This window comes from Aspergillus campestris (assembly GCF_002847485.1).
Source record: "Aspergillus campestris IBT 28561 chromosome Unknown P168scaffold_15, whole genome shotgun sequence".
Classification (NCBI taxonomy): domain Eukaryota; kingdom Fungi; phylum Ascomycota; class Eurotiomycetes; order Eurotiales; family Aspergillaceae; genus Aspergillus; species Aspergillus campestris.
In genome coordinates this window covers 133,904-156,082 of record NW_020194350.1, presented here as the reverse complement: position 1 = coordinate 156,082, position 22,179 = coordinate 133,904, and the positions used below count along the sequence as shown (strand labels likewise).

At 50.5% G+C, this 22,179-nt stretch overlaps 5 protein-coding genes across 5 annotated transcripts; 2 read left to right on the top strand and 3 right to left on the bottom strand.

Annotated features, from left to right (window-relative positions):
* Positions 1–1,784: 1,784 nt before the first annotated feature.
* Positions 1,785–3,138, bottom strand: P168DRAFT_276132 (putative malic acid transport protein). Its single transcript, XM_024835534.1, has 2 exons — positions 2,132–3,138; positions 1,785–2,055 (listed from the first exon to the last, which is right to left on the bottom strand). Exons 1-2 carry the CDS (start codon positions 3,107–3,109, stop codon positions 1,831–1,833), a joined length of 1,203 nt encoding a protein of 400 aa, XP_024688848.1. The 5' UTR covers positions 3,110–3,138; the 3' UTR covers positions 1,785–1,830.
* Positions 3,139–3,355: 217 nt separating this feature from the next.
* On the bottom strand, positions 3,356–7,508 carry P168DRAFT_307587 (cation-translocating P-type ATPase; the record flags this gene model as incomplete). The annotated part of the gene is made up of 5 exons (XM_024839121.1): positions 3,356–6,197; positions 6,283–6,548; positions 6,628–6,962; positions 7,051–7,206; positions 7,499–7,508. 5 exons carry the CDS (start codon positions 7,506–7,508, stop codon positions 3,536–3,538), a joined length of 3,429 nt encoding a protein of 1,142 aa, XP_024688847.1. The 3' UTR covers positions 3,356–3,535.
* Positions 7,509–10,983: 3,475 nt separating this feature from the next.
* On the top strand, positions 10,984–11,593 carry P168DRAFT_322313 (uncharacterized protein; the record flags this gene model as incomplete). The annotated part of the gene is made up of 3 exons (XM_024840557.1): positions 10,984–11,095; positions 11,195–11,222; positions 11,293–11,593. The coding sequence occupies 3 exons, from the start codon at positions 10,984–10,986 to the stop codon at positions 11,591–11,593; spliced, it is 441 nt and encodes a 146-aa protein (XP_024688846.1).
* A 461-nt stretch (positions 11,594–12,054) lies between these two features.
* On the bottom strand, positions 12,055–17,878 carry P168DRAFT_276125 (nonribosomal peptide synthase SidD; the record flags this gene model as incomplete). Its single annotated transcript, XM_024835533.1, has 3 exons — positions 12,055–12,355; positions 12,409–17,385; positions 17,444–17,878. The coding sequence occupies 3 exons, from the start codon at positions 17,876–17,878 to the stop codon at positions 12,125–12,127; spliced, it is 5,643 nt and encodes a 1,880-aa protein (XP_024688845.1). The 3' UTR covers positions 12,055–12,124.
* Positions 17,879–19,585: 1,707 nt separating this feature from the next.
* P168DRAFT_330475 (dimethylallyl tryptophan synthase) lies at positions 19,586–21,104 on the top strand (the record flags this gene model as incomplete). Its single annotated transcript, XM_024841588.1, has 2 exons — positions 19,586–20,742; positions 20,798–21,104. The coding sequence occupies 2 exons, from the start codon at positions 19,586–19,588 to the stop codon at positions 20,943–20,945; spliced, it is 1,305 nt and encodes a 434-aa protein (XP_024688844.1). The 3' UTR covers positions 20,946–21,104.
* Positions 21,105–22,179: the final 1,075 nt, after the last annotated feature.

The following is a 22,179-nucleotide window of genomic DNA, read 5'->3' as shown; positions in this document are numbered from 1 at the left end:
CTTCCGCTTGTTTGGAACTCCTATGATCTGAGCAGCTGACATGATCAGTTCAATATCCGGTCCAACATTGATCACATCTGGGTTGTCTGTGGTTGATTTTGCATAAGGTGTCGGCTATTGTTAGCGCCTTGATGATGTGGGATGATGGGATTGTTTCCATCTTGATGAAATCGACCTTGAGCTCCGGGTTCATAACCTGACAGTCACTGCACCAAAATGTCGTATTGTCATTTTGTTCAGGCTTGATATGGCTGATCTCCCAACATATATCATGTAGACGACTGCCCTGTCAAGCATTGTTTGACTATTGCGATTGTGTCCGGTGGAGTTGAACTATTGGCTTGTAAAAGTATGGTTCTTTCGCCGTTTCGCGTAACGTATTCTTCTCTCCCTTATTAAAGCCCAATCGCGAGTTGGAAGATCACATGGGCGAGAATCGCTTGTAACGGGTTGTATGAATATGGATATATTGCAAATCAAGTATAGATAGCGGTACGAAGGAATTTATGACAGAGGAGAACATAGGTCTGTCCTAGAAGCTCGAGTCTTGCTATGATATTCTCAGAAGGGACCTCTTTTTTATTCACTAGCATCAATGCGTCAATTCCAATAGGACCGCTGCGTGGATATGCATAGCCTCAGGTGCAGGCGGATTTTCGATAAGCGAGGCATCTAAAAGCAAGCATGGGATGTCAGCCAGTCTTTCAACCACTGAAAGCGCATAGTGATGCACAGAAAAGCATGCAAAGGGGTTGATACGAGCATGTCGTGAGTATGCAAATCGGAGGGTGCAAAAGCACGACAGTCGGCAGCCCGACTGGTCGTCCTGCGCTTGCGGGATGAGGGGACTGGGGTTGAAGCATTACATACCCTACCGAGCCATGGAGGAGGTGGAAAAGCAACCAAGGAGAATGGAACACAGGGAATTGAGATCTCTGCGTATGGTTACGCGGGTCAGGGCAGAGACCTGGGTTTTTTATCATTGGTGAATATTGGCGTGCATCATTTTAGTCCTCGCGCAGGTTTTGCTGAAGCTGCCATTCTCTATCTCGGATCAACGCCCACTTGTAGCTGTTAGCTTTCCATGGGCGAGGATTGTTCGCCATGGGTTGTATAAATACGAACAAGCTGCCCATGATGAGTGAGTGTGCTGCTGCAACCAAACAGTGCGACGCCCATCGCCTGTAGCTTATAGGGAACGACGAGCAGAACGACCGCGGTTAATGATCGAAGTAATATATGTAGATATAAGTCATATCGACCCCGACGACATATCGATTTGATGATTTGAAGCAGTGGCTGTCAATAGATACCGTGCAGAAATGACAAGACCCCTTTGCCGAGACAGAAAGAAGGCGCACCGTGAAAAGATGCTAATCGTAGACAACAAGACAATATAAGGAAGATGTTTCCTTGTCCCAAATTTGTCTGCGAAAGGTGTGTAGACCGTTGGTTTCAATGGTCGGTATCATATGATCGAGCTCCTAGATGAGCGCCAAGGATTTCCAGTGAGGGAACCACCCGTGTAGGTGATTGGGAGAGGAAGTTCACATTCTTTCCAAAACTGACAAATCCAGTATATGATATCTGGTATATAAATTTGAGGTCTATATAGTGTCCATAAATGTAGGTAGATAGATGAGAAGGAGGTGGGAGAGGAGAAGGAAAGGTAAGGGTATAAATATCTAGAGACAAGTAATGAAGACAGCCGAACAAACAACTATAAATGAATACCGTGGATGTAGCAATCATCAAACCGTATATGGCACAGGGGTCAAACAAGTGACAGTCTATTCTACGTGCACTGTACAAACATGCTATAGTATACAATCATGCCTCCTTATACCGGTTTGCATCCCCATTCATATCCAACGGCGTAGTCCGCCATCCATGTTCCAGACCCACCACCTTTCCAGTGATCAATCCTTTGATGGTGAGCAGAGTGACAATAATAGTAATCACCACCATGAGGATCACCAGCACTGTAGACCACACGTAGAACGCTGGGGACTCCATGAGTTTGCCCAGCTCGATGGCCGAGTTTGCATATACGCCCTATATCATTAGAATTGATCATGATAGAAGAATAAAGAATAAGAATGGGGAAGTAAGAAAGAGAAAGAAGACAAACCCAAGGAAAAACCACCGACCAAACAGTCATAGTAAACTTCGTCTCCTTAATTCCCCCCTCCTGCGCAACAAGCGTATGCACCACACTTATCAACCCAAACAGCCACCAAAACGTGCCAAACCCCCAGGATAGCACACCCGCAAACACACTGAAATACCCCACCGGCGTGGCCGCCTTACTGCTCAAGAACATGCCCCGGTCGTAGTCCGCGAACGACCCATTCAGCACCACCTCCCCCAGCGCCATCAGCGCGAACCCGCCCTGCGCAAACGGTCCGCAGATGATCAGGTCCTGGTAGACCTTGTCAGGTGCCGACTTGCGCTTGAAGTGTTCGAGGAGGACGACGGCAGTGAATGCGATCGCGAGGGGCATGCCGACGCCAATTTCAAAGAACGAGACCACGACGGCCGGGACGCAGAGTCGGTGGCTGAGGTGTGCTGATGCCGCCATGCAGATGCCGCCTCCACCGGCGGCGGAGGTGAGCGCTGCGATTACGGGGAGGAGAATGGCGGGCGGAATGTGGGCTAGCCCCGGGGGCTGCAGCTTCAGTTGGATGTACGGGGTCGCGAGCAGGAAGATGATTGCGAGGGCCGTGGTCACCCACCAGAGGACGTAGGCGGCGAGGCTGGCAGAGTGGCTATATTGCATGGCGATCATCTCGAAGATGGAGGTCAGGGTGACGGAGATGCTGGAGAGGCAGGAGGTCTCGAGAATGTTGTTGCGCACCTCGCGCCCGACATGGCGCGGGTAGAGGATGCAGCGGAGGAGGTAGAGGATCAGTGCGATGCCCAGGAAGGCGATGGTGTAGATCCAGACGATCTTAGCGATGATGCGCAGCCCGTGGAATTGGTAGTGCAGCTGGTGAAGCACGATGGCCAGCACGCCGGTTCCTTGCGGTACGAGGAACCACTGCGGGGAGAAGTGCCACAGCGCGCGTGCTAAAGGCCGCCGAGGAGGTTCGTCTGGGGATGGCGGCATGACTTTGTTTTCATCCCTGTGGATGAATGCGTGGTTTTATAACTGTGAGTACTGAAGAGGCCGGAGAAAGTCGAATTGGTGGTAAATGTCGTGACGTCACCGAGTCTTAACCTTAAATGTCGACAAGGTAGATTTACAGTTTACATTTAACGATGCGGAGAACTCTTCCGGTTTTTACAAAGAATGGAATTGCAACTATACTTACTGCTAATCATAAATTTGCACAATCTGGGTGGGTGGACAAAAGTCCAGTTCAAATCAGCAAAATCACACCAAAACAACAGCGCGGCCCCCTTCCCTTCCTCCACCAAGCAAATATATGAGTCCGATATCCAATAGTCAAGTCCAATAGCGCGTCCGCCAGATCCAAATAGCGAGATGGTTACCCCCTGGCCCCAGATGGAGTCGGGCCAGGGAAAGCATTCGTTAGGGCCGTTCCGGGGCAGTCTCCGACGAGGTCAACATCGGATGCTTGCGGGCCCTGCGACGGAAGAAGACGCGTTTCCCCCATTTCCACGCCTCAACGCCCATGAAGAACAGCACGGCTTCGACAGCCACGATGCCCCATTCCCACGTGATGCCCTTGTGCTTGAAGACCACGTCGCTGAGCACGGGGATATACAGGATCGGGAAGATGGTCACCCACCCGGCCATGATGGACCAGAACAGGAACTTGTTGCGCCACACGTCGACCATCCACTGGGTGAAATAGCGCTTCGATTTGGGTTGCATGCGGAAGAACGACCGTCGCATGTCGACCATTTCCCAGGCTAGGAAGAGTGCGAACCAGGTCAGACACACGAAGGTGGTCGCACGCGCTCGGAACACCAGCTCGCAGTCTTGGATCTGAGGCGACCAGCCTTGGTTGCAGCCGCGCGCGAGATTGCCGTCGCCGAAGCCCCACATGCGAATGGCGAATGCGGCCAGACAGAGCGCCGCGGTCCAGAGTCCGTACACGAGAATATCAATGACCACCTCCCAGGTAAAGATCCCCTGCTTACTCTGCGGAGGGCGGCTCATAATGTCGGGCGCCGCGACCTCCATCCCCAGTCCCATATCGGGCATGCCCGAGGTGATCATGATGATCCAGAGAATCTCAACAGGTGCCAGGGGGAAGACCGACTGATTATCGGCATCCTTGAACGCGAGTCCAATGAGTAGAGTACAAGCCTGCGCGATGTTCTCGGCCAGAAGGTGGAGCACAAATTTCTGAATATTATCGAAGATGCGACGGCCTTCCTCCACGGCATTGAGGATGGAAGCGAAATTGTCGTCGGTAAGAATAATATCAGACGCGTCCTTGGCCACGTCCGAGCCGGCCTGTCCCATAGCGATACCCACGTCGGCGTGTTTAAGCGACGGCGAGTCGTTCACTCCGTCCCCAGTCATAGCCGCGAAGCGTCCACGTCGGTGCAGCGCGTCGATCATACGGACCTTTGTCTGTGGTGCACAGCGCGCGATGACCAGAGGAAGGGTTGGGAGTGCGTCAACTTCGTCGTCAGAGAGTCGGTCGAATTGAGAGGCTGTCATGACCATCGCATCAGCGACATCGGCCGCGACCGCGCTGAAGTCTGCCGGCAGGATTCCCACTTGCTGTGCGATGGCCTTGGCAGTACCAGGATGATCACCGGTGACCATGTGCACAACGACCCCGGCACGGTAACAGGCCTGGATCGAGCCGGCCGTCTCCGGGCGCGGGGGGTCGTACAAGCCGATCAGGCCCAGGAAGCACAGATCCTTCTCCACTTCCTCGCGGTTGAGGTCAGACCCTTCCAGCAGGCGCGTCTGGGCATCGTACGGCCGATGTGCCAAAGCCAACACGCGCAAGCCCAACTTGGCGAGGTCCTCCATGTTTTGAAAGATCTGGTCGCGATGGTTGTCGGTCATGGGTACTGGGGTCAACGCATCCTGGTCCCAGATCACCGAGGTGCAGGACTCGACGATGCGCTCAACAGCGCCCTTGGTGAAGACCATGGTACGTTCGTCCTGGGGAGTGATCTTGCTGAAAACCACAGACATCTTCTTGACGCTTGAATCGAAGGGGAACTCCGCCATCTGGTGCCACACGGCGCCTTGTCCTTTGCTTCCCTGGCCCTTGGTCCACCGATCGCGATTCCAGTTAAACCTGGACGCGAAGACTTCAATGGCAATCTCAGTGGGCTCGCCTCGAGCTTTCCACTCTCCCTCGTCGGACTTGTAGACGTGTGAGAGATTAGCCATGGACGCGACGTCGAGAAAGTCTTCCAGCGGGCGATTTCCAGCCACCAAACTCTCTGCGTTCGGTACGGCCGGGCCTTCCTTTTCCTCGTCGAATTGCATTGGTGACACCGCCGTGAAGGTGACATCTCCGGTGGTAGGGTTGAACGGCTCGTTTGAGGCTCCAACGGAGTATGTTCCGCGGGAGGGAATCCAAGCCTTCTTGACCACCATCTTACCCTGAGTTAAAGTGCCTGTCTTATCTGAACAGATGTCCGTCACTGCACCGAGAGCTTCCAACGAGTCAAGCTTGCGAACGATCACGTTTCGCTCGACCATGCGTTTGGTTCCCACGGCCATGGTGATAGTAAGAACCACAACAAGGCACGCCGGGATCATACTCAGGCCGGTTGCCACTGCATACAGAATCACTTCATTATTGCTGTTGAAGAGATTCGCTGCCATGCAGATGATCGCGAACAGGACAGCAACTCCGAAAAGAAGAATAGCCAGCTTGGAGAGCTTCCTCTGCAGTGGGGTTCCGACATTCACGCCGAGGAAGCGGCCGACTGCATCGGTGCCAGTCAAGGTCCAGGCTTGGACATACCACCTCTTGCGGGTTTCGCCGTTGGGGCCACGCTTGACAGCGCGACGTTTGCTGTTGCTGGCCCGCAGCGCCGCGGCAATAGAACCAATTTCGGTAGACATGCCTGTTCCAACAGCCACGCCACGCGCGCGGCCGCGTGTGACAGTGGAAGAACTGTAGGCGATGTTGAGACGGTCGCCAGGGCCGGTGTCATCCTTGAAAGTGGAATCACATTCCTTCTGGACCGGCAGAGATTCGCCGGTCAGAAGCGCCTCATCTGTCTCGAAGTTGACTGCCTCGACCAAGCTGCACATAGACCGTCAGTAAACCCTCAACCAATGACTAACTAGCGCCGAGAGGAACTCGTGAAGGAAGGAAGTGTCAAACGAACCGAAGATCAGCTGGGACAGTATCCCCCGTTTTCAATTCAATCATATCACCGGGTACGATGTCCGTCGAGGGAATCGAGAAAGTCTGCCCCCCTCGAGAGACAGTCCCCGTGGGCGACGACAACGAATGGAGCGACTCCATCGTTTTCTCGGCTGCATACTCCTGGAAGAATCCGACGACGATATTCAAGACGATGACAGCGCAGATCACGCCACCTTCAATCCACGATTGGATCCCGAAACTGACCGCCATGGCCAGAATCAGCACCTACGGAAGAATTGGATCAGATTCGTTGAGTTCTTGCACAGTAGATGAAATCATCATGGAATATAGTGGGTCCCTTAACTAGCATCATTGCGTTGGCCACCTGGCGAACGAGGATCTTAAGCACCGACACGCCCTCTCCTTCTTCCAGTTTGTTGGGTCCATACTGCTGCAGACGATGGGCGGCTTCATCGGGGGTCAGGCCCTCGTCGAGCCGGGTCTGGAGTTCTTCGATCACTGCATCATAGGGAAGAGTGTGAGCCGGCTTGCTGAGGGCGCTGGTGCCCGGCCCCGTGTCGGGGCCCCGAGTATGTTTGTCGACTGGCATGGAAGACGCTGAGCAGCACCTGCTGTGTCCGTGATTGCGATACAAATTTCGCTCACTCTCTGGGAAATTCAGGATGGGTAGGACAAGAACTAGGTCAAGGACCAGGGCTGGGGGCGAAGCGGGGTTTTATGCTCAACCATCCCTGAGTACCCTAAGCCTCTAAACGAGATCTTTTACCGTGGAAAACCGAGAGTAGACCGGTCTTTTGCATGCCCGTGGTGAGACCTGACGGCGATCCATCCTGTAAGGATGCCAGATCGTTGTCCAAGAAATCCGTCTCCTTGGCGCCGAGCAATGGGGCCAAATACGGATTTTCCAACTCAAGTTCAGAGTCTGGAACAATGTGTGTGCAGTGATGGTTGTCACCAAATTAGAAGTGCAGGCAAGCTTGGTGCTCGTAAATTAGGGGCTTATCCAATGGGAGCGGGGGTGCCAAGAGTTCCTCCAGGTGCCAAGACTGGGTCCGTCGGGCAGGCGGGCGAATCAACGGATTCCCGCCAGGCCCCACTGTTGCCGTTTGCTGGTGTCGCGGGTAGATTTGTCTCTGTTCCGCATGCTAAACCACTGGAAAAACAGTATACGTTTGCCCGGAGACTGATCAGGCAGAAATGACAGAGCATCTTACAGCAGAGCATGGCGGGATGCTCGGTTAACGGGATCCTGACCAGCCCGTTAACACGACATACGAACGCCGAAGCTTCCGTTAATCCTTGGCTGACTGGACCCAGAATTTATTTATGTAGTGCCTTGGCACTGTTCCACCCGGGAAGAGTGCTCTTTGACCAATTGAAGCCGTCATGGCGCGCACAAGGGCCAGGTGCCATGCGTTCCCCATACACCCCGATCTGGTGGACCGTCAAGGCCCACGCGTCGTCTGTCCTCGTGGCAAGTTGTACGTAGGAAGGCTTAACATCTGTATTCCTCGTTCTGTAGGTGATACCCGAGCTGGCGGCTCGCCGTCTATTTTGTGTAATTGCTGTCACTTGTGGCCTGTCATATTCCGTGTATTCAATGAAGGAGTTTTGAGTTACCCGCGTCTGGCGGTGTATGCATGGCACTGCAAGTTGCGGGGTGAATTGTACGAAATCTGCTAATACCTTCCACATTGAGATAATATTCGGGAAGATCCATGCAAGCTTTCAGAAAATTCAGTAGATGAACCAGGGTACCTTGTCTTGTTGGCAGCGAAGGTCGTGTACTGGAAGTGCAGCTGTCGTCAGTTTCTGGCAAGTCAGTGAACTATCCAGACATTCGCTGAGGGAGAACGGATGATAGGACTCTGTCAAATAATCCCGGTGAACAATACAGTTTCTCACACCAATTCACAGAAAACAGTGGACACTGTATTCCCCAATGCGGCAAAATATTCCTTGTGCCTCAGAGTATGCCTTTTTGTATTTCCGCCACTAATTTGAGAAACATCAGGCTTGGAGAAAACGCATTGGACTGCTCCCGCTCATAAGCCCACAGCCGATGCAAGACTAGCCGTCTCGGATCGGGCGCACATACCTCCTACCCCTAGCGGTTTGAGTCCAGATCCACTGACATCGACTATTATAAGGCCTATATGCTAGACGGGCATGGAGTTGAGGCCTAAATAGTCCGAATATACATAATTCCAGAGTGATAATCATTGATGGTGAAGTAGATGAGATACGCGAGGACCCTGTGTCACATTGTCATGCGCGCTTTCCGGGCTTTCCGCCCGGCATGGTATCGAGGAAGGCGATGAATACACATAATGCTGCCATGTCTGTTGTTCCAATGGGTAGGTCTCGAGCCAGGTTTGGTACCCTCATGTACGTATAGGTCCAACACCATGGGCAATCATCACTGCAACTTGCTGCACTCATGTCAAAACGCGGAGTTCTGAGAGGCTAGATGTTGTGGGCGAGAAAAATGTCCCAGAAGGTCAAGTAGTAGAATAAGTCGGATAAGAGCGCGAGTAGCGCCGCATCGAGAGCCAGAACATGCGACTAATGGCTAGACAGGGCGGCTGGACACCTAGCTGCTCGGACAATATTGCTATGTTGGAATGATGAGTTGGAGAAAGCATCCTTCTCCACAAACAAGAATTCTAACGGTAGACGGAGGCATGAGGGGCTTGCGCCTGCATCCATGTGCGATGCTGCCTACCTGGAAAGCGGCAAATCTGAAGTGTCCAGTCGACGGCACTGGTATTGTCCAGGCCATTCGAGATAGCCAGTGTGAACTTGCAGAAGACAACTTACCACGACTTCACAAGCCACAATTTGCGCTTGGGGCGTTTGGACAACAAGGGAAGATACGAGTTGGGCCGCCACACATCCGATCGTACCTGTCACTTGCCCGTCATCGAGTCAATTGTTGATGGGTTTCGTTGCACATTCAGCACTCAATGGGATGGAGTATATCGGAGTTGGCTCTTTAAGTCTCTCTATCGTCTTTCAAATCTGTGGAATGGCTCGTCCTTTGGCAATCTCATGGACTACCAGGTGTGGGACATGCCCGGGCGAATACCACACGATCTGCGCCAACAGCCTGACACAGCACCTGGGTGAGTTACACCTCAACACAGGTTCGATAGGAAGCATTGCCACCCCATCTGCCCGTCTACTAAGTAGAAGCATCTTGTATAGACTGGTCAGCTAATGATCGGTTGGCATCATGAACATCCACGCCCATTCGGCAACCACCTCCATTTTCTCAAACCTCGATCTTTGACCGCCCGTGTCTGTGATTTGTACGAGTGATCTGACAGGACCAGATATTCTGAATCCAATCTATTTCCAGCACGCATTGAACGAGCCATCAGCATCAATGCCAATATTGTCTGGGCAATGAACATAAAACAACAGAAAAGGCTGAAATCGTAGCTCTTAATGGTTGAAGGGATCTCTCGCGCGGAGACGTTTCACAACAAGCCAGCGGATTGTTGCACTCGCGTTGATCACGGTTATATCAGTCGAGCCTTCATTTTGAATAAGGCTACCGGTGACCTCAAGGCACCAGTGTCACACCACATAGCCCTACCGCGTTCTTAGTGATAGATTATATAGACCGATCGGGCACCCCTGATATTAATATTTAGTAATCGACCTCGACCACTGCAATTGTTGAAACACCACGCAGTGAGTCTCGTTAAAAAGTAGTTATTCTAGCCGAAGTGCAGAGGCGCACAAGTTGGTCTTTCACGTTGCAACCTCCTGTTGTCTGGTTAGTGTATTGGCGTACCTTGCATTGCTGCTAGGGCGTATGACAAGCATGTGAAAAGAGGACTAACAGGTTGCCCAAGAGCAACAGTCATCTCTTGACTATGGTAAGTCTCAGATGAGCTACCACCACAAGCTCAATCACCTCATATACAGACCGCGCAAGATCAAGGGTATGATCCAGACATTATGACATACAGAAACAGCCAATTTTGGACTGATATGCATGGTGTCTTGCAGTAAGGTTGGCTGGGAGGCAATATGAGTGACAATGTAAAAGCCGCCCACCATAAAATATCTTCTTTTACTGGAAAAGCGTCCCTATTTAACATCATCAGTACTTGATAACAGCTTATAAGCTTCTAGTGTCTTTTGATCTTCCAGCCATATAAGGTGGGTACATCTACTCGAGATAGTTGGGGAGAGACTGGATTGGATAGTCGCGATGCCCACAGGACTGGAAACATACCGGTTCAACCAGAGCGTCAAAGATTTCTGCCTATTCTCGTCAGTCTACTGAATAGTCTGGTCACCGTCAACGCAATTGACAAGAGACGAAACGGCGGTGGAAAGAGCCTTCAGTGCCTAATTAGTGGCGATTCCCCTGATGTTGCATTGCATGATGACCCCTTGCAGGACTCAGGTGGTATATGCCATGCATGTCTGAATGAGGGAGAAGATAAGAATAGGTTTGTAGCCAACGTCTGCAGGAAGTAAGAGAGGTGAGCATCTGATGGGGCGAGAAATTCAGCATCATCATCACACCTGATCAGCAACTGAGAAAGCAGTAAGGACGCTTTATTCAAGCATCAACCCGTGGAACATTTCTCACATGGAATTCTTTCTATCCTTATATAGATCCAACATCTGCCAACAACAGCTCATCCACCATTCAAAGTCTCCAGTTTCTCAGTATACAATGAAGTTCTCTTTCGCGACCATTGCCTTCATCGCAGCTTCTCTCGCCGCCTCGCTCCCACCTTCCTTTACTCTCGTCGCGGAGGGCGGCAACACTCTGCTGACAGACGGTAGTAAGTGGCTCTCCCTATGACATTCATGTCATAGAATCTCGAAGAGCACACTAACAGATGAGCAAAACAACATCAGACCACGCACTGATTGCCCCCAAGCTCGCGAATCGACTTCCCATCCTTATCCGTATGTCCTACCCCACGCCATCCGGTGACCAGAGCAACTAATATAACCATATCTCAACTGAAGTCCACAGTATTGGCGACCAGATCACCTACACCAGCGAAGACGCCCCTCCCTTTACCTGGCAGAATCTATACGTGGTGGAGGGCGACATTGAGCCAATCGGGCTGACAAACCCGTATTCTGGTGCCATGCCAGCCAATGCGAGCATCTCCGGATTTGGGGTCAATGAACAGGGATACCTCACACATGAAGGGAATACGAAGTTTGGGACTCTTGCTACTACGGGAGATGACAAGCCTATTTGGTGGTTGGGGTATAGCAGTGGACGGTTTGAGGGTGTGCCATTATGGGCGAAGGAGTTCAGGATGTAAATCGTTTCATGAATAGTGGTAGATTGGAGAATTTCCTCGCTGCTGTGGAAAATGTTTGACTTTTTTTCTTGATGCGGTCTTGGCTTATGAGCATTGTCGTTGAAGAGATATATATCTACGGATATATATATATACGATTCTAGCCGAAATAATTTAGGATTAAGTCTGTACTGTACTTGGTCTCTGTATCGGTCTTGCTCTGTCACCTGAGCAACTAGAAACACATTACATAGACACAGACAAATTATTTAGATTCTATTATACAATACCAGAAGGGTTTAGATTGCAAGATAAGACGAGGAGATTGATTGTTTGAAGCTAAGATGCATAAGCAGAGTGTGTTTTGTGCCAATGATGAGTCATGTATCCAATATAACTAACTTATGAAACCCCGTATTGAGACGCGTCGCATCATCGCGTCGCTCTCACGACTACCTACTTCTACTGAATACACAGACACTGCTTGGACGGCTTTCGATGTCCCTGATTTATGAAGTTTTCATCTAATACCGTTTTTACTATCTCATAACCTCAGGACGCTGCCGTGACCTCTGAGTGGTTCTGCTTGATCGAAGCTGATAAAGTGTCGTCGGCCGAATCGTAATGATCGCAAGGCAGTCGCGTCCCAATAATCTCGTTGACAGATGTCCGTAACGTCTCCAGCAGGACACTGGCTTCTTTTTCGGTTAGGACGGAGGACCAGTAAGTCATATTCACGTCCACTGTGTCCTTCTGGCCGCCGATGGTAACGACGATATCATACTAGACCTGAGATTAGCTCCGCTGTGCAACTGAAGGCTGCCCTGGCTTCATACCTCTGTCGGCTCATGCGTACTCAGTTCTTTGAACCGGAGTCCGTCCTCGTCCACCCCGCTAGACAGACCTTGTTCCATTGAGACACAGGTGTTGAAGAGCCTTCTTCCATAATGATCCGACAGCCGAATGGCCTCGGTCAGAGGGTAATGCTGATGGGATAAGCGGTTCCCAATTTCTCTTTGATTCTGTTGAAGGACATCAAGGGCCGAGCTCTGACTGTTAAAGTGGAGCCGCGCACAAAGAAGGTTGAAGAACGAGCCTACCAGGTCTTGCATCTCTGGGATCGGAAGATCTCTCCCGGATACAAGAGTGCCAAAGCACACATCATCCGACTTAGTGTACCGATTGAGTACAAGGCCCCAGGCAACTTCGAAGATATTCCCAACGGTGAACTTGTTTCGAGCACAGAATTTCTTTAATGCCATGACTCTAGTGAGAGATAGACTAGCGACGTGGAGCTGCTTTTGCTGTAATGCCTCGACTCCGAGTTGTGGAAAGATACATGGTTGTATTCCAGCCATGATACCTTTCCAATACTGGTGACTGTCAGCCACCGACACATTTTGTAGATACTCGACCGCTGAGCTATAGAGAGGGCCTCTGGCATCGGGAGGCTGGTCCTTGCACACTTGAGCCAACTCGCGCATGAGGATCAGCACAGATGTCGCATCGACCAGAGCCTGCCCACCCTCAAGCTTACAAAGCACTCTCCCTGTGTTGGTCTTGCAAATGGTGAATTGAAGAGGAGACTGGTAACTTTGTTGATCCGGCAGGGGGGACTTGCGAAGAAGAGAAAGAGCATCGTCATCGGCACATGACAGGAAGTGAACGTCAGTTAATGCTTCTTTGAGCACAACGTGGTGTGTTTTATTTACCCCCCCGCGGGCTGGAATATCGACAAGCACCGTGCGCAGTACAGGATGACGATGGGCAAGAATCTTCCAGGCATTCTGAAGACGATCGGCGGCGGAATAATGGTCACTGTCTGACATGGTCACCTCCCAAATGGTGTACGATCGGAATTTGAACGGGTCCAGTGACTGGGTAAGTAGTAACCCGAGATGTACTGCTGTACATGGGTAAATATCTTCAATCTCGGATTCCTGGATTCCGACGGCTCTCCTGGCCTTCGTCAAGACATGTCCTGTCCCAGGCGATGTCAAACCAAGAAGAGAGAATTTATCAGCTTTGACCTTTTTGGGCCTATATTCGGGAATGAGAGACGCCTGTTCCTCTAGTCTCGAGGCGATGAGCTCGACCGTCCTTCCATCAAAGATGTCGAGCGTGGTCAAAGACAGCCCCTTCTGCTTAGACAGCATGACGACCTGCATGGTAACAGCAGAGTCTCCACCCAAGGCAAAGAAATCATCATGAATGCCAACATCCTTGATCTCGACACCGAGAACATGGGCAAAAATTTCCCTCAATTTTGCCTGTTCTCTTTCTGACTGGTCTGAAACTCTCTTGGCGTGGTTGAAAGCAACCTCATTGGCAACAGGTTGAGCCTTGCCATTGCTATGTGGACGGTCTGATGTACCCTTTTGGATGCCAACACAGGGCACACGCGTTATTGACCCAAGTCCACCATCCATACAGTTTGTCACCCCAACCGGAATGATGCTGCCGACTTCCGCAGCGGGTCGATCGGTAATCTGATAAAGGAGGTACTCAAAGCGATGGAGGAGCGTAAGTAACTCATCCCGTGGTAAAAGGGCATCATCTGCCACCCCGGTTACCGCCAGCGATGAGTCTTCAAGGTCACAAACGAGGGTCAAGACATGTGAGTTATATTTCAACTGCTCCGCCGTGTTTTCGGGCCGTTCTTGGAAGGTTCCCGGCGACTTCGGTTTCGCTGGTGGCTGGACCACAAGCAAAGTCTGGAAGCCACACGCAGCTGCAGCGTCCTCGCTGGTGCGCTTTATCGTTCGTAAGCCAACCTGCTCATAAGGGATCATCTTCGTAGACTGGCCTTGCATTATGACGAGAGTGTCTTCCATAGTCATTCGAGGATCTAGAGTTACACGAAGAGGAAGTGTAGCTATAGTCGGCCCCATCAACTGGTGGATTCCGGAGACTGGTGCAGTGCGTCCAGTGACAGTGACGCCAAAGACAACATCGTTCGTATCCGTGCACCAAGATATGAGCAATGCTAACGCCAATCGAATGACCATTGATGGTGTGTAGGCCCCTCGAGGCCACCCATTTAATTTGACATGGCAGTCTGCCGTTGCAACCGACCTTGGGACATAACCTGGTGTAGGGCACCGGGGAAATATGACAGGGCGCAAGTCTTGGAGCATGAGAGCCCAGTATTGCTTGGCGCTATTCATATCAATTGTCGATACATAGCTGATAAAAGGCGCGAAAGCATGCCGACTGATGTCCAGGCCTTGGAATGCAGCCTCCGCAGCTTCCAGGACGAGTCTGTATGACCATCCATCAAATACTGAATGGTGCATCATCAAGGTGAACGTCGACGGAGAATTGCCATCGATTGGAAGAGAGAGTGCAAATTGTACTAGGGGTGTTCCCAAGCCCATCATTGGCTGGGAAACCCTATTGCCTTCTTCAACCAGCTCCCAGGGTAGCTCGACATCGTTACTGGTGACAACCTGGAGCATCTGTAACATGGTAGTTTGGATGATCCTGGTCCGTAGGATTGGGTTTGCATCGGACACTTTGCGCCAAGCTTGTTTCAGACACGTCAAGTCTATCGCTAGTGGAACCTCAAAACTAAATTGTGCTTGGAATGAACCTGGTCTGTTCATTGTGCACACAATGCATGCCTCTTGCAGGGGTGTGCATGGGTAGATGTCCTCTACCTGGTCCGCACTGATCCCGCATTGATCGATGGCACATTGAAATGCTTCTGCCTTTCCCGTCTGACGAAGAAGAGAGAAAGGTAGGACCGTGGTGTCATCGTTTTCTGGTATCGCTTCCAAGTTTGCCGCTAATTTTCCGGGTGTCTGATAGGTGAAGACATGGGCCACGCTGAGCCCTATATCTTGCTCTCTAGCCCGTGCGACCAGCGCAATCGAACTGATCGAGTCTCCTCCCAACTCGAAAAAACCGCTATCCAGCCCTATGCCTTCAACACGCTGATCAAGGACCTCGGCAAAGAGGTTTTGTATACTTCTCTGCGTGAATGTTACGGGTGGATGGCCATTTGCAGTTGCGCTCGATGGACGATAATTACTCAGTTGAGCGTCGGACAAACTGGCAAGTGCCATTTTGAGTACTTTTCTGGCAACCTTCCCCGTTTTCGAGACCGGCATGAATGATAGTGGAATATATGCAGCCGGTATCATATGGCGTGGAAGGACGTTTTTCAGTTGATCTATCGCAAACCGTACCTTTTCTCGAAATGGGACCGTGGACTGACGGAAGATTTCGCAAGAAATCGAATCTTCGGAGAATTGCTGGCGGCCGGCAACGAATAAAACCAGAGACGATCTTTTGCTCTTGGAAACAGCGATCTCAGCTGTGATGTAAGTGTCCTCGAAGCAGTGCCGCGCATGGTGCTCAATTTCTTCCAGTTCTATTCTTTGGCCATTTACTTTCACCTGACTGTCTTTCCGCCCCACGTACAGGATTGACCCGTCAGATAGGTACCTTGCAAGATCACCGGTCTTGTAGAACATTCGATCTTCTCCAATACCAAAACCAGACGCCCAATCAGGATTCGCTATGAACGAAGCAGCAGTTTGATCCGGCCTGTTCAGATATCCACGACCAACGATAGGCCCTCCTATGAGCAATTCTCCCGTTGCGCCAATGGGCAAGAGACAATCATGATTGTCCTTATCAACGATCCAGCAGGTTCCGCCAAAGGAACGGCCGATGTCATATGGTTTGTCAACATATGGCTGTATCGTGGAGACGACGGTACACTCTGCGGGTCCATAAGCGCACAGTAGCCGGACATGATCCTGCCATTTAGCTATGTCCCCTGCGGTCATTGACTCCCCGCCGAGTATCAGTGTCTTTATTCCCGGTACGTCTTGGGGCTGCAAAAGTCTTGCCACGGAAGGTGTTAACTCCGCCCAATTGACCTGCAATCGAGCAATGGCTTCTCTGAGGCTGTTGACTCTTTCCAATTCGGATGGTATACACACGCAACCCCCTAGCATGAGAGGCGTTAGACTTTCGTGTATACTAACATCGAATGCGTATGACGCAAATTGCAGAACACGAGAACGGTGGTCCAGATTGTGCGGTTTCCTGCCAGCAATGGCGTTGGTGCAAAATGATCCATGTTCGATAAGGACCCCTTTGGGCTTTCCAGTCGACCCGGATGTATAGGCAACATATGCTATATCGCGCGAAGCCACCGGTGGTGATTGCCGTGACTTTTCCCACTCAAGGACCAAATCGTCGATGACTATTGCACGTTTTACTCGACATTTTTCTGCCATGTCAGGAGAGCAAAGTATGACACTCGCTTGAACGTCATCGCATATGTCCTGTAGTCGTTCACTAGGGTATGATGGATCCAACACCACAAATGCTGCGCCAGCCTTAAGCACGGCAAGCATTGCAACCACGGCCCACTTCGACTTTTCAAACAAGATGGGCACAATCGAATCTCGTTTTGCAATATGTCCCATTAATTCGGCTTGCACTCTGGAGGAATATACCCCCAATTCGTGGTACGAAAACGACCCGTCCCAGGCACATATGGCCTGTGCGTTAGGTTGCATCATGCATTGCAAGCGGAATAGAGTGTGGACACAAGAGTCAAGCGGTTCGCTGGGTGATTGGCTATTCCACTCGTTGAGTTGGCCTCGGTGGTGGGCGTTCAAAATATGCGAATCCGTGACTGGTCGCAAAGGTTGACTTACGAGGCAGTCTAGCACGGAGTCGAGAGCATATATAACGTTCCAAGCTTGATGATTGTCCATTACCGATGTACGGTACTGCATGGAAATTTCACATCCTTCGGGGTTATCGTTGATCAGGACCGTGATATCGCCAATCTATAAACAGGTCTCGTTGGCTGTTTGTACATGAAAATCCATTTGGAAGGGATCTCACCATTGGAGTGCCAACGTTTTCGCAAATTTTCGGTTCGGCTACTGCCACTGGTCTCCCCGCAAAGTAAACGCAGGTGTTGAAAATATTACTGTAAGTGTTGTCGGTTGCCAGCCACTCTCGAATTTTCTGCAGTTTGGTAGCGCTGTTGATTGGCGCCCTATCGTCTATCGTTGCCTGCCATTGCTCTAGGGACTGGTTGGTCCCTGCATTGCGAAGAATTCCGAAGCTGACCGTCTGAGAGTCTGTATATTTGGAGAGGATTATTGACCAAGCCACCCCAATGACGCGGACAGTTGAGGATATATCGTCTAAGGGGACATGACCTATACCCTCAACGATTGGCAACGTGACAGTTTCGACTACTGGATCAATACTGCAGTTGCAAACAAGGCTAGGGAATATGCAGTGGTCACTGAGCTCGTGTGAATCCTCCATGACTCGAGATTTCGACGATGAACTCCAAAAAAGTTGTTATGTAAGTATATACATACGGTCTTGATGAAGATGTTGGACTCAGTTCATATAACAACAAACGTTCTATGATGAGCTGAATGATCTGAAACTTGCTAGGTGGTCTGCTGACATTATTAAATACGTCTAGAGCCACTATCGGTTACACCTTCGCCATGAATACTCCTAAACCCTGAGTCCCTCTGATTGTGCATTGAACCCAGCAGTTGAGTATGAGGTGATCCCCCTGGAGGAAGACAGTATTGGTCCCTGTGTCTAGTCCGTGACTCGGATTTAGGCGATGTTGAGAAACAGCATGGATCCATGTACATGTACAAGAACCGGACTACTCAAATAATCGTGGTGCATATACTTTTACTGTCATCGGCGGCCCCAGTTTACTAATTTGGCTCGTCTCCGAGTCCCACTCTTTAGCTGGCAAAATGAAGTCTTCCAATACGGGACTTGACCGGAGATTCTTGATCATGCGGCCTCCGCTCTCGTCACTAGCAGGGTGACTTGTGCCACCTGAAGAGATCTCTGCGACTTTGCGCTCCACGCATGCGGTCTTTGTCATGATCTACTCCTTCGCAACAACACGAATGAGTGCTCCCCTTCGAACCAGAATTCACCACTAGTAAGCGTCCATCCCCATGTCATATTCGTACCTTAAGCCTCAGTCATACGGAGGTTGACTGTACTCATAGCTATCTCGTTGGAAGAGCGTGGTCTTTCATACTCAGCGTTCCATTGCACAATGGTGGTATCTTACGCCATCCACTCCTTTCTGTCTCACGCAAAGGGACATAGAAATGCCTCGGGGTTGACAAATGAAGTCCCAAAAAACACGGCAGTGTTACTACCAAGGCTTCACCAATACCAGTCGCTTGTTCAAGACATGCCGCGGATCCTGAACAGACCCATCTGCCATGTGAACATTGGTCCTGGCAGGCGAATCAGAGATCAGCACCTGGGTGCGTTGCAGGGCTGTCTGTGCACCACCTTAAGGCTGAAGTCGTTGTTACCAATGCTGATGAGACGGGGACCCGAAAACCAGTCCTGAGTATTCAAGTCCACGTAGAATGATCATCGCGTATCTGATGACATCTTGTGCATGAGGCTTATTACGGGGGATATACCTTGATTTCCCAGCGAGCCATAGACTCGCTAGCTGACATGTTGTCGCAACACTTCCACCAAACGGAGAATCTCTACGCCTTAACCTAGTAATATAACTAAACTCGAATTCAGGCACTATGACTGCGATTATCCACCACCAGTCTGTTTTAACCCGCCCCCTTCTCGCGCCCTGTCTGTCTTGCACCCGCTGTGCGCCCAAGGTATTTTCTACGTAACTTTCACTTCGTCGCCCCTATAGCATAGTCTCCTAACGGGTGCCGGGACACACCTTGGCTTTCTAGTTCCAAGGGACAAATTGGGTAAGTATGTTGCCTTATTTATGGTTGAGTTCGATACCCCATTGATAGCCGCGTGATTGCAGAATTGGCTAGTTTAACGGTTTAATATATCCCGGGTCTGAAGGAATGGTTCTGGTTGATGCAGAAATTCCCCGACAGAGAACCTTATAACTAATAACCTTAGCCAGAACCTATCAAGTCTAGCTCCGCTGTACGATCGTCCTAGTGAAATACACCGTACGCTACAATATCCAAGAAACTACCGACATTAGCCATGGACCCCTATCAAGTGCTCACAGAGGCATTGGTATTCAACAACCAGGATGAAGAACGCTGGTGGCAGAGTACAGCGCCCATACTTGCCAAAATGATGAAGGATGCTCGTTATGATGTGCACCTGCAATACAAATACCTGTGTCTACACCGCACATGTGTGATCCCATCGCTGGGACCATATCCCCGAACCAACGAGCTACGCTGGAAATGCACTTTGACTCGATATGGCCTGCCTTTCGAACTTTCTTTCAACTACCCCCAAGGACTCGTCCGGACAGTCTGGGAGCCAATAGGTCCGATGACCGGGACCATGAATGATCCGTTCAACACGCAAAGGATACGGAAGACTGTCGAAACCCTGTCTCGGCTCATTCCCGGAGTGGATTTGCAATGGTTTCAGCACTTTGTGCGCGAGCTGGTAACCACCGATGAAGAAGACCTGTCGATTTTGGAAAAGCACGGCGACGTTGGTGTTTTCAAAACCCAGAACATGTTGGCGTTCGACTACGACAAAAAGGATGGAAATGCACGCGCCAAGGTATATCTATACCCCCAGCTTAAATCGCTCGCGACTGGAACCTCCACCAAAAAGCTGATCCTGGACTCGATTCGCAAAGCTGATGTGGAAGGCAACCTCAGCGGCCAGCTGTCGGTCCTAGAAGAATATATTGCCTCGCGGACCGCTATCACTAACGACCATGGGGCCGATGATTCACCTTCATTGTTTCCCTGTTTCTTATCCTTCGATCTGGTGGAACCACGTGCCTCAAGGGTGAAGATCTACCTCGCCGAAAATGACGTCTCATTTCACCGTATCGAAGACCTCTGGACCCTTGGCGGGCGACGCACAGATTTGCGCACAATAGCCGGTTTACGATACCTAAAGGACCTTTGGGACGCTCTCCCACTGGAAGAGGGACAGCGTACCCCGTCAAACATAATCTACGATCTTGGCAAATGTGCACCGATGGAGTCCCTTTCTCTAATCATCAACTTCAACCTACACCCTAGCGATCCGTTGCCGCAGCCCCAGATATACTTCTTCGTTGGCGGGCACAATGACCTGGTGGTTGCGGATGCCTTGACGTCGTTCTTCCAACGAATCGGCTGGAAGGATATAGCTGAATCATACAAGCCGAATATCAGCGCTTACCAGTGAGTTACAGTTGTCGCCGTGGAGGCAATTCGTGGTTTGCTAACGTGTAGGTAGCCCTGGACTTGATCTTAGCCAAAGTACCCAGTTGCAATCATGGGTATCTTATTCTTTCAAAGACGGTGCTCCCTACGTCAGTGTGTATACTCAATTGTTCGAGCCTATCTACGGCGTTAAGAGCGACAAAGCTGGACATGGGATTTAAGCGACGAGCAGCTTTCCATCATTTTATGACTGTTGTTGTTTCCCCCTGTTCGGTTGTTTCTTTCCGCATCGTTACTGTTGTTCTGGTACCTCCTGTATGAGCTCTCTATCAAAGTATCAACTCTCCGGCTCAACTGTACATTTCAACATTACATTTTATGGCTTTCTCACTGCGTTACCAATAGCAGTTCGGATCCTTTATCTCTAGTACCAAATGCTATATTACACCAGTCAAAGATACATCCTTCGTAGAATATTCCACTAATAATAAGGCAACTCGACACAAACCTGCCATATCATATGGCAGGACTCCAAACGAGACTTGCCACCCACCTCGTAGAGTCTCAGTCCCATGCCCGCATCGACACCAGGACCTAGATCTTGCGGACTTTGGCCCTGCGACGAGAATTAAAAACCCCACCCTCATTTGTGTGTACAATTGCATAAGCCTCACGGCATCTCCAGTCCCGGATCCTCCATCGGCGTCACCGGAAGCGATGCGCCGACAAATGCAAGTCGTACCATTGACACCCAGTGCAAGTCCTGGGAGGCTGGGCAAGACGATGCGGATGATGAGTGCTACGGGATACGGGCACAGCTAGGACAATCCAGTCTCCGGGCTAAGGACCTGTTACACTGTGCCGCTAAAGAATTGGCATCGCACGTCTGGATGGCGATATACTAGTCAAGTAGGTAGTCAGTTGATGATGGGTTTCGTGAACGTATGAACTGCCGGACGACAAGGTCTATTGCCTGATACCTCGTATTGTATAGTATAGAATGGTATAGTATAGCACTGTGCTGTCATCTCCGAATGGGACATTGCTTCACTTGGAGTGAGTGCCACACCGTCTGACAAACCAATGCGCATCCCCGCGACATAAGTAGCACACTTTGAGAAACGGTCAGGATGGCCCGTGAATCAGGCTGCTTGTTATTTACTGACTGATTAGTAGTGTTTTTGTGTCAAAAAGCGCTGCAACGATGCTGTGTAACTCCCACACGGAGTTTCGCTACATCCGAGTTATAGTATGCCCCAGGCAGGAGAAAAGAAAAGAAAAAGAAAAGAAACAAAAAGTCCAGTCACCGTTGCACGGTGTAGAGGGTTAGTTGTTACGCAGACGGAAGCAGCATGTGTAAGAGCGCATAATATTGCGCATTGGCATAACATTGCGCATTGCACGTTGATAGGAAGGAGAGAGAGTCAGGATCCAGAAGACAAAACCCCGGTCATA

Bases quoted from the DNA above. Each gene is read 5' to 3' on its own strand.
- P168DRAFT_276132 (XM_024835534.1), bottom strand. From the start codon at position 3,109: ATGCCGCCATCCCCAGACGAACCTCCTCGGCGGCCTTTAGCACGCGCG. The intron at 2,056-2,131 runs GTTTGTCTTCTT...CTAATGATATAG, and splicing joins GGTCGGTGGTTTTTCCTTGG to GGCGTATATGCAAACTCGGC.